Genomic DNA, 14,269 nt, shown 5'->3' with positions numbered 1-14,269 from the left:
CCTTTGTATATGACAGAAGGTTGAAGACTTTAAAAATTATCAAATGAAATTCAGAATACATACCCAGAACTTAAATAAAATCTCCATAAGTCTGAAATATTGTTTTTCTCATGAACAAAAAATTATCCTTCAGGATAGTCAGTTTATTTCTCAGAATTAGAATAATGTTTTTATAAATAAGGCATGTTTTGGCTCTAACCAAATACTCCCCAGACAGGACATCAGTAATCCTTGACATATGCCTCTAGAACTAACTCTTAATTTCCTGAATGTTGTTACAGAGACTTTGCACAACCTACTGCCAAGGGTGGTCATACCTCATGGGCTCTCCATAGAGCCCTGCTATTTCTTTCCAGCTTGCAGATCATTTTGTGCCTCTTTTTAGGCTGTTGAGTCTATCCAGTGTAAAAGAGGCCATGAATATAATAGTTTCAAGTGATATTATATTGGGAATATTTTTTCTCTCTCAATTTGGGATTGGTTTTATCGGAAACACATTATTACTCGTGTTAAATATCAACACTTTATTTCGGCCCCAAATGAAAAAGCCTATCGATTTGATATGCACCCATTTAACTTTAGCTAATATCATGACACTTGTTTCCAGTACGATTCCGGAAATAATAAATGCCTTTGGAGTCAGAAATTTTCTGGATGACATTGGTTGTAAGGCAGTGTTGTACATATACAGAGTCACACGGGGTGTTTCCCTCTGCACCACATCTTTCCTGAGTATTTCTCAGGCCATAATTATCACTCCCGGAAACTCGAGGTGGGCATGGCTCAAACCCAAAGTCTCTACGTGCATTTTTCCTGCTTTCTTTTCTTTCTGGATCACCAACATGCTGATCTACATTCGTGTCCTCATAACTGCAGTGGGCCCCTACAATATCACTGAAGTTGGACAAGTGTATTCTCTGACATACTGTAGTGGAAAAGAACCTGATAAACTTCAGGAGGCTGCTTTTCTAGGGGGCATGGTCTTACGAGATATTCTCTGCATTTGTCTCATGATCTGGACCAGTGCATACATGGTAAAGTTCTTCTTCATACACCACACGACAGTCCAACATGTCCATAGGACCAGCCTCTGCCCAAGAGTCTCTCCTGAAATCAAAGCCACCCACACAATCCTGGCACTGGTGAGCTGCTTTGTTTTTTTTTACTGGACCAACAGTTGCCTTACCATTTACATAACTTATAGACATGATGTACAAAGATTGGAAAATATTACTAATTTTCTCTCCTCTTGTTATCCAACAATCAGTCCTTTTGTGCTGATCAAAAAAAATAGGCGATCATTTCTGAACTTTAACTTTGCAAAAATGAAGAAGTCCTCTCCACAGCCATGGCCCTTAGAGGTTTTAACACCCTCACAAAGCTTCTTTGGCACAAGGGCATGTGATTACATTTTCCCACATTAAGATTTTTGTAAGATAGAATTCTTCAAGGGTATAAATAATTTTTCCTTTGACCATTTCTTCTAACCATCTTGCTTAATGAACATATGGAGATAAATAACCAGACTCATAGTATAAAACATGTTGCACCTGAACGGGACACTGTTTTACCTTTTCTAAAATGATTGTCAAAAATTTATACTTCTCATTATTTGGATGCCTCTAGCTTGAGACATCTTCCCTAATATGACATATCTATTAGATGAGTTATAGCAACTACCTTTGCTGGTATATGCTAGACAGCCTTAATTAGACAAAAATGTTTTATATCTACACTGTTGTGAACTTTTGACTCGAACAGTTCTTGAGTCTACCATATGCTGTTGATTATATCTGATTTAATCATGGATAATGATGTACCTAAATATAACCATACCTTCCCTACTCCATGGAGTGAATGTCCTCAAAGCGAAATGTATTATTCTCAAATACTTCGTGAAACACACACTTGACTTTCTATTTGGACATCTTTGTATCTGTTAGCATCATTAGAAGTACACCTTGAATGTACATTTTGTTTTCTGAAGAAATACTTTCTATGGTGTAGAAGATTTTTTTGAAGATTTGCACTTTTATTTTTTATTTTTTATGATTTATTTTATGTATTAAAAATAAATTTTTATTTATGAAGAAATAATTAGCACTTCTGAGATATCACACTATGATATATTAGAAAACCAGAAAAATTCTGCTAGAAAACAACAATAATCTCAGTATAATGTTGAAACTTTTTTTTCATTAAGAACTGTGTTAAAAGATATGTAAGGAGGGGCACTTGTGTGGCTCACCTGGTTGAGTGTCTGACTTCAGCTGAGATCATGATCTCATGGTTTGTGAGTCTGAGTCCAGCATTGGGCTCTGTGCTAATAGCTGAGAGCCTAGGAGCTTGCTTCAGATTCTGTCTGTCTGTCTGTCTCTCTCTCTTTCTACCCCTGCTCACGCTCTGTCTCTCCCTGTCTCTCAAAAATAAATAAATGTTAAAAATTTTTAAAAAGTAAAGAAATTTCTTTTCTTAAATAGTTTGTTTCAAGTTGGTTTCCATATAACACCCCATGCTCATCCCCACAAGGGCTCTCCTCCATGCCCATCACCCCCTTCCCCTCTGCCCCACCCTCATCAGGCCCCATGAGGCCCTATCAGTCCTCAGTTTGTTCTTGGCATTCAAGAGTCTCTCATGGTTTTCCTCCCTTCCTCTCCCCCACTATTTCCCCCCTTATTCTCCCCCACGGTCCTCCGTTAAGTTCCTCCTAATCCTCCTATACGTGCAAACATATGGCAGCTGTCCTTCTCTGCCTGACTTCTTTCGCTCAGCATAACACCCTCAAATCCATCCATGTTGCTACACATGGCCACATTTCATTCTTTCTCATTGCCATGTAGTACTCCATCGTATAGATGAACCACATCTTCTTGATCCATTCGTCCGTTGATGGACACTTAGGCTCTTTCCATGTTTTGGCTATTGTTGAGAGTGCTGCTATAAACATTGGGGTACATGTGCCCTATGCATCAGCACTCCTATATCCCTTGGGTAAATCCCAGCAGTGCTGTTGCTGGGTCATAGGGGAGTTCTATTGTTATTTTTTTGAGGAACCTCCATACTTTTTTCCAGAGGGGTTGCAACAGTTCACATTCCCACCAACAGTGTAGAAAATTTCTGATGAAAAATGGTAATCAAATGAATGCTGAAAAGGCAGCTGCTCTCAGCACATGTGTAAATCTTAGAGCACAGACCTCTGTGCTTCACAGCTTCTTGGGAAAGAGAAAGCTTGGAATTGGGGCCAGAGATCAGAGATTGACTGATGAGGTAACACAGTTTAGTCATATTCTTTTTACAATAGAAAGAACTGATTCTTGAGGGCACTAAAAGATTGAAACTAAAAAGGAAACGTTTATATTAGGCCAATAATTCACTAAAAAGTTGAAGTATCTATAGAGATTTGTGTGGAGAAAATGGTGGAATAAGAGGACCCTCAGTCCATTTTGTCTCATGGATACAACTAGATCACACTCACATCAGTGTAAGTAACCCAGAAAAAGACCCAAGACTTGTAGAACAAACCCCACAGCTAAAGGTAGAGAAGAAGCCTATTGAAGAGGATAGAAAGGACAGAGATGTGGTGGAGAGCTAAATGAGTCATGGCCATGCCTGAGTGGGAGGGAGCCACAGGTGGGCAGAGGGATGAGAAACAGACTATCAGACCAGAAAGCCTATACCCAAGGAAGAAGAATTCCCTGAAAACTAGCAGAGCCAAATGTTGAGAGTCTTTACAACCAGCAGATTAAAGCCTGAAACTTTAAAACGCACCAGGATCTGTGGGAGCCCGACAGTGACCACAAGAAAGCGTGGTTAGGGACGCGGGGATGTGCCTGCACACGGGGCTCCCTGCCTGGGCAAAGCATGCCTGCAAACAGGATGCTCTGCCAGGAGGCCTGCACACAATATCCAAGTTTAATGGTCCGCTCGCAAACGAGGGAACATGCCCTCCTTAGAAATAAGGAGGAGGCTGGAATTGTGAGCAGGCCTCTTAGTAAACATGTTGTGGTCGCTTCCTCCCTTTGCTCCCCCCTGTCCTTGAAAGGTGTTTGGCTACTTGCCCTTAATTGGTAAAGGAATGCATCTTGTAGATTTGAGTTTGTATCCAGTTACCGGGTATAAAATAAACCGCAAGAGGGGCTTGGGTAGAATTGTTCCTCTGGCCGGAGTTGTGTCTGTGTCTGTTTTTTGTGTGTGTCTTGTCCTCTGTGTCATTTCGTCCGCAACAGGATCAGCTCTGGGAGAGCTAGGATGGCAATAGCAAACTAAGTTTACCTTTAAAGAGATAGCACAATACAAGCCAATACAGATACAGCCCATAAGCAGCAATTGAAAAACACCTGATGCATTCAGGAGGGACACATATTTACTAATCACAGAGCATATCTAAGAGAGCCAGAGATCACTGAGAGACAACTCCCAGAACAAAGGAGCTGCCTGGTGTCATTGCCCACTCTGCCCCTGAGTGTGAACACAGGCCCAACTATGGAAACTGATGTGTTGCTGTCATTCACTACTTAACATACTATACTGTGCACAGTCCCTACTGCTCGATGTGCCCTAGTTCTGGTGCTGTGGTTCCATTCCCCAGGAATACCAGTGCAAAGATTGTGAACATGATCTCCTCACTGTGTACTCTAGGACAAGTGCACCTCATGAAAAATGCACACTCCATCTATGCATGCTTTGCAGAGTGGCCTTGGCCAATACTGTTCTCAGCCATGTAGGGATATCCCCAGTGGCAAAGGACCAGCAACATATTGTTAAAAGTGTGCATCTTGTCCTCTGTATTCAGGAACAGGAGATGAAGCCGATTTTCTTAATACACAAAAATAGACACAGAGAGTTAGACAAAATGAGTAGACAGAGGAATATAACTCAAATTAAACGAAAGGTCAAAAGCATATCAAGATATCTAAGTGAAATGGACATAAGTCCGATGTCTGACAAAAAATTTGAATGATGAAAATGATACTCACTGATCTTGAGAAAAGAGTAGAGGACATCAATGAAACCATAAACTGAAATATTTAAAAAAATCATCAGAGATGAAGAACACAATAAGAGATATTTGAAATATACTAGATGGAATATATAGTAGACCAGAGAAAGCAGAAGAAAAGATCAGTGACCTAGAGTATAGAGTAGTGAGAATAATCAAGGTGTGCAAGTGAGAGAAAAAGATAACGCAAAATGAGAATAGACTTAGGGAATTCAATGACAACATCAAGCATAATAACTTTCACATTATAGAGATCCTGAAAGGGAAACATAGAGAAGAGGGGGCATAAAATTTATTTGAAGAAAAAATAAGTGAAATATTCCTGAATCTGGGTAGGAAAACAGAAGTTCAGATCCAGGAGCCACATAGAGTCCCTTAACAAAATCAACCCAAAGGAGGACACATGAAGTTACACAATAATAAAAATTCAAAAAAGCAATGATAGAAAGTATTTTCAAAGCAGCGAGGGGAGGGGCACCTGGATGGCTTAGTTGGTTAAGCTACCAACTCTTGATTTCAATTCAGGCCATGATCTCATGGTTTGAGTTCAAGCCTTGTGTCAGGCTCTTTGCTGACTGCAAGGAGCCTGCCTGGCATGTTCTCCCTGTCTCTCTCTGTCTCTGTCTCTGTGTCTCTCTCTCCATCCGTCCCTGCCTCCGTCTCCCTCCTTATCTCCTTCTCAATATAAATTAATAATCTTTAAAAAAATGAAACAGGTAGAAAGAAAATTGACATGCAAGGAAGACACCTAAAGGATCGCTGCACTTTTTTCATCAGAGACTTGCAGGTCAGAACAAATAGAATGGCATGATATATTCAACGTGCTGAACAGAAAAATCTGCAACCAAGAATACCCTATCCTGCAAGCCTATCATTCAGAATATAAGAGATAGTGTTTCCTAAACAAACAAAAGTTAAAGGAGTTTGTGACAGCCAAACCAGCCCAACAAGACATGTTAGAGGGGACTCTTTGAGTGGAGAGAAAAGACCATAAGTAAGAGGAAGAAAGTAGGAAGAACAAAAGCAGTAAAAAATAGTACAGTATACCTATAAAACTCAGTGAAGGGACTCACAAAATAAAAAAGATGTGACAAATGACACCATATGCCTAAATGTGGAGGTGGGAGGGTCAGTAACAAATGGTTTCAAGCTTAAGAAAGCATAAGTTTTAGATAGACAACTATAGGCAGAAGATGTTATTCACAAACTTAATGGTAATCACAAATCAACAACGAGTAATAGATATGCAAAGAATAAAGTGAAAGAAATCCAAGTATATCACTAAAGAAATCCAACCTATGATGGGAGAAGAGAGCAAGGGAAGGAAGAAACAGTGAAGATCTAAAAATAAATAAACAAATAATAAAGCAAGTAACAAAATGGCAATAAATATATACATATCAATAATTTCTTTTGATGTAAATAGACTAAATGTTCCTATCAAAAGACATCGAGTGGAGGGAGGCACCAAGATAACAAAAGAGCATAGAAGTTGTTTTTCTGTCTCACATACATGAAATACAGCCAGAGCAACACTAAACCATCCTGCACATCTAGAAAACTGATTTGAGGATTAACAAAAGAGTCTGTACAACTTGAACGAAAGAAATCAGCAGAGAGGTGATGTGGAGAGGTGAACTGGGGTAGAGAGAAGCTTCTGAGGGCAGATAGTGGTTTTTCCTTGTGGAGAGAGGACAGAGACGGGAGGAGAGTGTGGGAAACGCACCCTTCACAAAAGGAGCGGTAAAGAAAGTGGAAAAGTCAAAACAGCCACGGGAACTGAACTAAAAAGGGAGAAAGGAGAGAGGAGAGGGTTTAAATTCCACTGTAACTCTATAAACAGGGGGAGTGCAGAGTGTGAAACTCCGCAGTTCAATACCTGGTGGTGTTCTGGTGGAAAGGGCGAATTCCCAGGAGCAGAGTGGGGTCCGGGAGGAGCAGTTCCACAGCTGGAAGGACATTTGGTAAGAAGGTTTGTGGCCACCCAGTCCCTTCAGACCCCCGAGAACATTTGCTGGTGCTGGAACAAGGTCATGAGAAGGGAAGTCTGGTGCCAGATATGTGTTGGGATTTTCTATATCCTTAATATACTGCTGCTCCAGGATTTCGTGAACTTTTTCTGGAGCAGGCAGGCACCCAGATCCAGTCTCTGGGCATTGGCAGCTGCAGTCCTGCGAAGGTTCCTGAGTGTGGCCTGCACCCAGCCATTGCTCTGTGAGACCCTCCTCCAGAGGATCTGTGTGGGTCAAATCTGGAGTCCCTCAGATGTGAGAGGTCTGGAAACACAGCTGCATAGGAGATGAAACTCAGGAGGGAGGTTTTGCCTGGCAAACTGACAGCTTGCTAATGGACAGTGTAAAAGCAGAAAAGCGAGGAGTAGATAGAAGCTGGAGACAAAGGTCAAGGGCATGATTTCTGGTCAGAGAGAGCACAGAGTTCCAATACTAGAGAATGGCTAGCTGGTGACGCCATTTTAACCCCGCCCATGCATGCACATACACATCTAGAGGTGCCACAACAATCCACGCCAGTATACTAGGCAGGACCATATAGTGGAGAACAGAGCTGTTACACTAAGCCCCAGCCAAATGGGCCAACAACGTTCTTAATGAACAACACAGATCTCTCTGCCTGCTTAGTTTTGGCCTATAAAGTCCTTCATCGTGCAATTCTATGGGAAATCAATGCAATATCAATCCTATATCACTTTTGATTGACATTGGTCAATCTATTCAATTTTTTTCTTTTTTCTTTTACTTTAATGCAGAAAGATGAAAGTTTTATTATTATTTATAATTTTTATTAAAAATAGTTTTATTTTGTTCTACTAAACTTTTTTACATTTTTGTAAATTTTTCAAATTATATTTTACCTCCATCATTTCAATTTATTCTATTTCATTGTATCCATTTTCTCAAGTTTTCAAACGTTTTCCTTTCATTTCCTTGTTAAATTTCCCCCGTTTTCTCTAATCAATCAAGCTCCTTTTAATAACCAGAAAAAAACACACATAAGATCTAGCATCATTTGTTTGATTTTGTGTGTGTGTGCTGTTGCTTTTAATTTTTTAATTTTAATTTTTTTACCTACTAATTTCTCTTCTTCCTTCAAATTGATGAAACAAAGGAATTCAACCCAAAAAAAGAGCAGGAAGAAACGACAGCCAGGGACTTAATCAACACAGATACAAGCAAGATGTCTGAACTAGAATTTAGAATCACGATAATAAGTATACTAGCTGGGGTCAAAAATAGATTAGAACCCCTCTCCATGGAGATAAAAGAAGTGAAAGATAGTCGGGATGAAATAAAAAATGCTATAACTGAGTTGCAATTTCAAACGAATGTGACGGCAGCAAGGATGGATGAGGCAGAGCAGCGAATCAGCGATCTAGAGGACAATCTTATGGAGAATAATGAAGCAGGAAAAAAGAGGGAAACTAAAACAAAGAGCATGATTTAAGAATAAGAGAAATAAGAGACTCATTAAAAAGGAAAAACATCAGAATCATAGGGGCACTAGAAGATGAAGAGAGAGAAAAGGGGATAGAAGGGTTATGTGAACAAATCATAGCAGAAAACATTCCTAACCTGGAGAAAGACACAGACATCAAAATCCAGGAAGCACAGAGGACTCTCACAAGATTCAATAAAAACCTACCATCAACAAAGCATATCATAATCAAAGTCACAAAATACTCGGGCAAGGAAAGAATCATGAAACTAGCAAGGGAAGAAAGTCCTTAACCTACAAGGGAAGACAGATCAGGTTTGCAGCAGACCTAGCCACAGATACTTGGCAAGCCAGAAAGGGCTGGCAGGATATATTCAATATGCCGAATTGGAAAAGTATGTAGCCAAGAATTCTTTATCCAGCAACACTGTTGTTGGGAGCCATTCTGAGCCCAGTAGTTGAGAAAGCTCCTGGTGAGGTTAAAGCAAGTTTGCATGGTCTCTTGCCAATCAGATGATGACCAATATCCACCCCCACTCAATTATTTCTGTTTCAGCACTGAATCCCAAGGTACCTTGTTGATCGGTATCGAGAGTAACTTGTCCTCTTATTCTGACCTTGGTATGATGATTGTACCTTGTGAAGAAACTTATTGTGGGAACTTCTTTTGATTATGGGAACAGACATCGTGTCTACAGAAGGTCCTGCTTTCCTCCATACTTTCCCTTGAGCTATGAACATGCTAATGACCCTTATTCATAAAAGATTGACCTTTATGTATACAATTCTGTTTCTGCTGTTGTACTAGTCCAAGAGGTTCATACAGCTCAGCATGTAAATCAACTAACCAAAAATGTCTCTCATGCCCTTGTTATTCAAGAAATCATAAAACTAGACACAAAGGTAAATGTGCTCGAAGAGGCTATTCTCTGCATTGGATATGAGCTAAACTCTTTAAAGGTATGGTTGGCTCTCTGGTGCCATAAAGCATATAAGTGGAAAATCAAGTCTTGCCCGGAGACAAAGAGCCTAACATAGAGAGAAGGAACAGATAAGGGTAGAACATAAGTTACCACATATACCTTTGCTTACTGATGATGTATAACAGTCCCTTCCCCAAGGCCTACATTCCACAAACACCTTCCCTTACACTGGCAGCTGTAATGAGGATGGATAAAAGTATCTACAAACCTATGACTTAATCTTAGTGTTATTAAAATGTGAACACCCTGTTATTTTCTTAGTTACTCAACCTCACTACAATTGGGGCAGTTCTGCAAGAATACTTCTGTGAAACCTGTTTCTGTACATTTCCCAAAAACATCTTATCACAGAGAACTATCCATTGTAAAAATTCCATTTTCTGATGCAATGTAAAAGTTTGATCTATAAATAAAGACACCAAAACCAATAGGACAGAGATACCTGCCTGGTGACCAGAAAGATTCTTGTGGCTCTCTCACTTCCTCACTCACCGACACTGTTCATCTTTCAGGGACCACTGGACCTGACCAGAACTGGACACCAGCACACTGTTATTGAAAATAGAAGGAGATATTAAAAGTTTCTCAGACAAGCAAAAATTAAAGGAGTTTGTGACCACTAAAAGAGCCCTGCAAGAAATTTTGAGGGGGACTTTCCAAAGGGAGAAAAGACAAATGAAGAATAAACAAAAAAACATTAGAGACCAAGAGCAACTAAGACCAGAAAGGACCAGAGGACACAACCATAAACTCCAACTCTACAAAAACAAAAACTCTACAAAAAACATAATGGTAATAAACTCATCTTCAGTACTCACACTAAATGTTAATGGACTGAATGCTCCAATCAAAAGGCATAGGGTAACAGAATGGATAAGAAATCAAGACCCAACTTTATGCTGTTTACGAGAGACCCACTTTAGACAAAAGACACCTTCAGATTGAAAGTAAGTGGATGAAGAACCATCTATTACACTAATCGTTGCCAGAAGAAAACCGGCATAGCCAAACGTATATCAGACAATCAAGAATTTAAAATAAAGACTCTAACAAGAGATGAAGAATGCCAAGCCAGTTTGATCAAAACAAAAAAGAAAGGACCCAAATAAATATTATCCAGAATGAAAGAGGAGAGATCACAACCAATACAGCAGAAATAAAAACAATAATAAGAGAATCATATGAGTAATTACATATCACTTAAATGGGCAACTGTTAAGAAATGGACAAATTTCATGAAACATATAAGCCACCAAAATAGAAAATTTGAAGAGACCCATAACTAGTAAAGAAATTAAATTAGTAATCAAAACCCTCCAGAAAAAAAACAAGAGTCCAGGGACAGATAGCTTTCCAGGGAAATTCCTCACCAAACATTTAAGGAAGAGTTAACACCTATCTTTTGAAGTTGTTCAAAAAAAAAAAAAGAAAAAAGAAAAGGAAGGAAAACTTTCAAACTCTTTCTATGAAAACAGCATTACCTTGATGCCAAAACCAGACAAAGACTCACTCAAAATAGGAGAATTATAGATCCATTTCCCTGATGAACATGGATGGAAAAATCCTCAACAAGATATTAGTCAACTGGATCCAGCCATACATTAAAAAATTTATGCACCATGACCCAGTGGGATTGACACCTGGGAGGCAGGACTGGTCTGATATCCACAAAACAATCCATGTGAATTATCACATGAATAAAAGAAAAGATAAAATCTGAATGATCCTCTCCACAAATGCAGAGAAAGCATTTGTCAAAATACAGCGTTCTTTCTTCATAAAACCCCTTAAGAAAGTAGGGATAGAAGGATCATACCTCGAGACCATAAAAGCCATATATGAAAGACCAACCGCTAATATCATCCTCAATGGGGAAAAATTGAGAGCTTTGCCCTAAGGACAGGAACAAGACAGGGATGTGCACCCTCGCCACTGTTATTCAACATAGTATTGGAAGTCTTAGCCTCAGCAATCAGATAACACAAAGAAACGAGAGGTATCCAGATCGGCCAGGACATGGTCACACTTTCACTCTTCGCAGATGACAAGATAGTCGATGTGGAAAACCCAAAAGATTCCACCAAAAATTGGTAGAACTGATTCATGAATTCAGCAAAGTGGCACAATATAAAATCAATGCACAGGAATGGGTTCCATTCCTATACACCAACAATGAAGCAACAGAAAGAGAAATCAAAGAATCTATCCCATTGACAATTGCACCAAAAACCATAAAATACCTAGGAATAAATCTAACCAAAGAGCTGAAACGTCGATACACTGAAAACCGTAGAAAGCTTATGAAAGAAATTGAAGAGGACACACACAAAAAAAGGATAAATATTTCATGCTCCTGGATAGGAAGAACAAATATGGTTAAAATATCAATACTACCCAAAGCGATCTACATATTCAATGTAATCTCTATCAAAATAACACCAGCATTTGTCATAGAGCTAGAACAAACAATTCTAAAATTGGTATGGAAGCAGAAAAGACCTGGAATAGGAAAAGCAATCTTGAAAAAGACAAACAAAGCAGGAGACATCACAATTCCAGTCTTCAAGCTGTATTACCAAGCTGTAATCATCAAGACAGTATGGTACTGGCACAAGATCAATGGAACAGAATAGAGAACCCAGAAATGGACCCACCAATGTATGGCCAATTAATCTTTGACAAAGCAGGAAAGAATATTCAATGGAATAAAGACAATCTCTTCAGCAAGTGGTGCTGGGAAAACTGGACAGTAGCATGTAGTAAAATGAGCCTGGACCACTTTCTTGCACCATACACAAAAATAAACTCGAAATGGAAGAAAGACCTAAGCGTAAGACAGGAAGCTTTCAAAATCCTTGAAGAGAAAACAGGCAAGAACCTCTTTGACCTTGTCTGCAGCAACTTCTTACTCAACACGTCTCTGTAAGCAAGGGAAACAAAGGCCAAAAAGAACTACTGGGACCTCATAAAAATAAAAACTTCTGCACAGTGAAGGAAACAATCAGCAGAACTGAAAGGCAATTGACAGAATGGGAGAAGACATTTACAAACGACATATCAGATAAAAAGTTAATATCCATGTTTTATGTGTGTTGAGAATTTTGATAATTTCCTTATATTTAAAATTTGTTTTTTTTTCACTTTTATTTATTTATTTTTTACAGATAGTTTATTGTCAAGTTGGTTTCCATATAACACCCGGTGCCCATCCCCACAAATGCCCTCCTCCATGCCCATCTCCCCCCTCCCCCCCACACCCATGAGTCCTCAGTTTGTTAACCTTATTGCAATGATCATCTCATAATACATACATGTATCAATTCATAATGTCATATGCCTTAAACTTATACAGTGTTACATATAAATTAAATCTCATGCTGAAAAAAAAAAGTTAGTATCCAAAACCTGTAGAGAACTTATCAAACTCAACACTGAAAAAAACAAATAATCCAGTGAAGAAATGGGCTAAAGACAGGAGCAGACACTTCTCAAAAGAACTCATCAACATGGTCAACACACATGAAATGATGTTCAACATCACGCATCATCAGGGAAATCCAAATCAAAACCACAATGAGATACCACCTCATACCCATAAGAATGGCTAACATGAACAACTCAAGCATCAACAGATGTTGGCAAGGATACGGGAAAAGAGGATCTCTTTTACACTGCTGGTGGGAATGCAAACTGGTATAGCCACTCTGGAAGACAATATGGAGGTTCCTCAAAAAATTAAAAACAGAACTACCCTATGGCCCAGCAATTGCACTACTAGGTATTTATCCAAGGGATACAGGTATGCTGTTTCAAAAGGACACATGCACCCAATGTTTATATCGCAGTCCACAATATCCAAAGAATGGAAAAAGCCCATATATCCATCGATGGATGAATGGATAAAGAAGATATGCTATAGATATACAATGGAGTATTACTTGGCAATCAAAAAGAATGAAATCATGCCATTATCCAACTATGTGGATGGAACTAGATGGTATTATGATTAGCGACATTGGTCAGTCAGAGAAAGACAAATATCATATGACTTCTCTCATATGAGGATTTTAAGATACAAAACATATACACTATATAATCATTAAGGGGACAATACAACACGAAGGCATAACATTTGTATATATACATACATCTAATATAGGAGCACCCAAATACATAAAAGAGTGAATAAAAAATACAAAGGAAGTAATTGATAGTAAAACAAGAATAGTAGGGGGCAATAACACCCACTAACCTACATGGACAGAATATTTCAACAGACAATCAACATTGACAGGGCTTTGAAGGACACAATGGACCTGATCGATTTAATAGATGTCTTAAGAATATTGCATCCTAAACAGCAGAATTCACATGTAAATGACACAGGAAACACTCTCCAAAAATCACATCTTAAACCATAAAACAAGTTTTATTAATTTCAAAAAGATCAAAGTTCTACCATGCATCTTTTTTGACCACAAAGAACTAAAAAGCAATCAGAAAAAACCTGAAAAGAGCACATATATATGGAAGTTAAATAACACTACTAAACAATTAATGGACTAATCATCAAAACAAAGAAGAAATAAGAAATTACTAGCGGACATATGAAAAAAGATCAGCATGGTATAAAATCATTATAATGTAGAAAAATTAGTTCTAAATGGCAAGTTATAGCAATGTAGACCTACCTCAAGAAGGAAGAAAAATAAATGTCCTAATCTATGTCTAAAAGAGCTAGAAAAACAAAACAAAACAAAAAACCCAAACAAGCAAAAGAAAGGAAATAATATAGAACTGAAATTACATAGAACTTTTAAAAAATAGAAGATGT

The 14,269-nt window shown here is 38.6% G+C and overlaps 1 protein-coding gene across 1 annotated transcript; it reads left to right on the top strand.

Moving 5' to 3' along the window:
- Nucleotides 1-416: 416 nt before the first annotated feature.
- Nucleotides 417-1,424, top strand: LOC144216887 (vomeronasal type-1 receptor 4-like). Its single transcript, XM_077746333.1, has one exon. It carries the CDS (start codon nucleotides 417-419, stop codon nucleotides 1,422-1,424), a length of 1,008 nt encoding a protein of 335 aa, XP_077602459.1.
- Nucleotides 1,425-14,269: the final 12,845 nt, after the last annotated feature.

This window comes from Crocuta crocuta, unplaced genomic scaffold, assembly GCF_008692635.1.
Source record: "Crocuta crocuta isolate KB4526 unplaced genomic scaffold, BGI_CrCroc_1.0 scaffold218, whole genome shotgun sequence".
NCBI lineage: Eukaryota > Metazoa > Chordata > Mammalia > Carnivora > Hyaenidae > Crocuta > Crocuta crocuta.
This window is presented reverse-complemented; position numbering and strand designations above follow the sequence as displayed.

Bases quoted from the DNA above. Each gene is read 5' to 3' on its own strand.
- LOC144216887 (XM_077746333.1), top strand. From the start codon at position 417: ATGAATATAATAGTTTCAAGTGATATTATATTGGGAATATTTTTTCTC.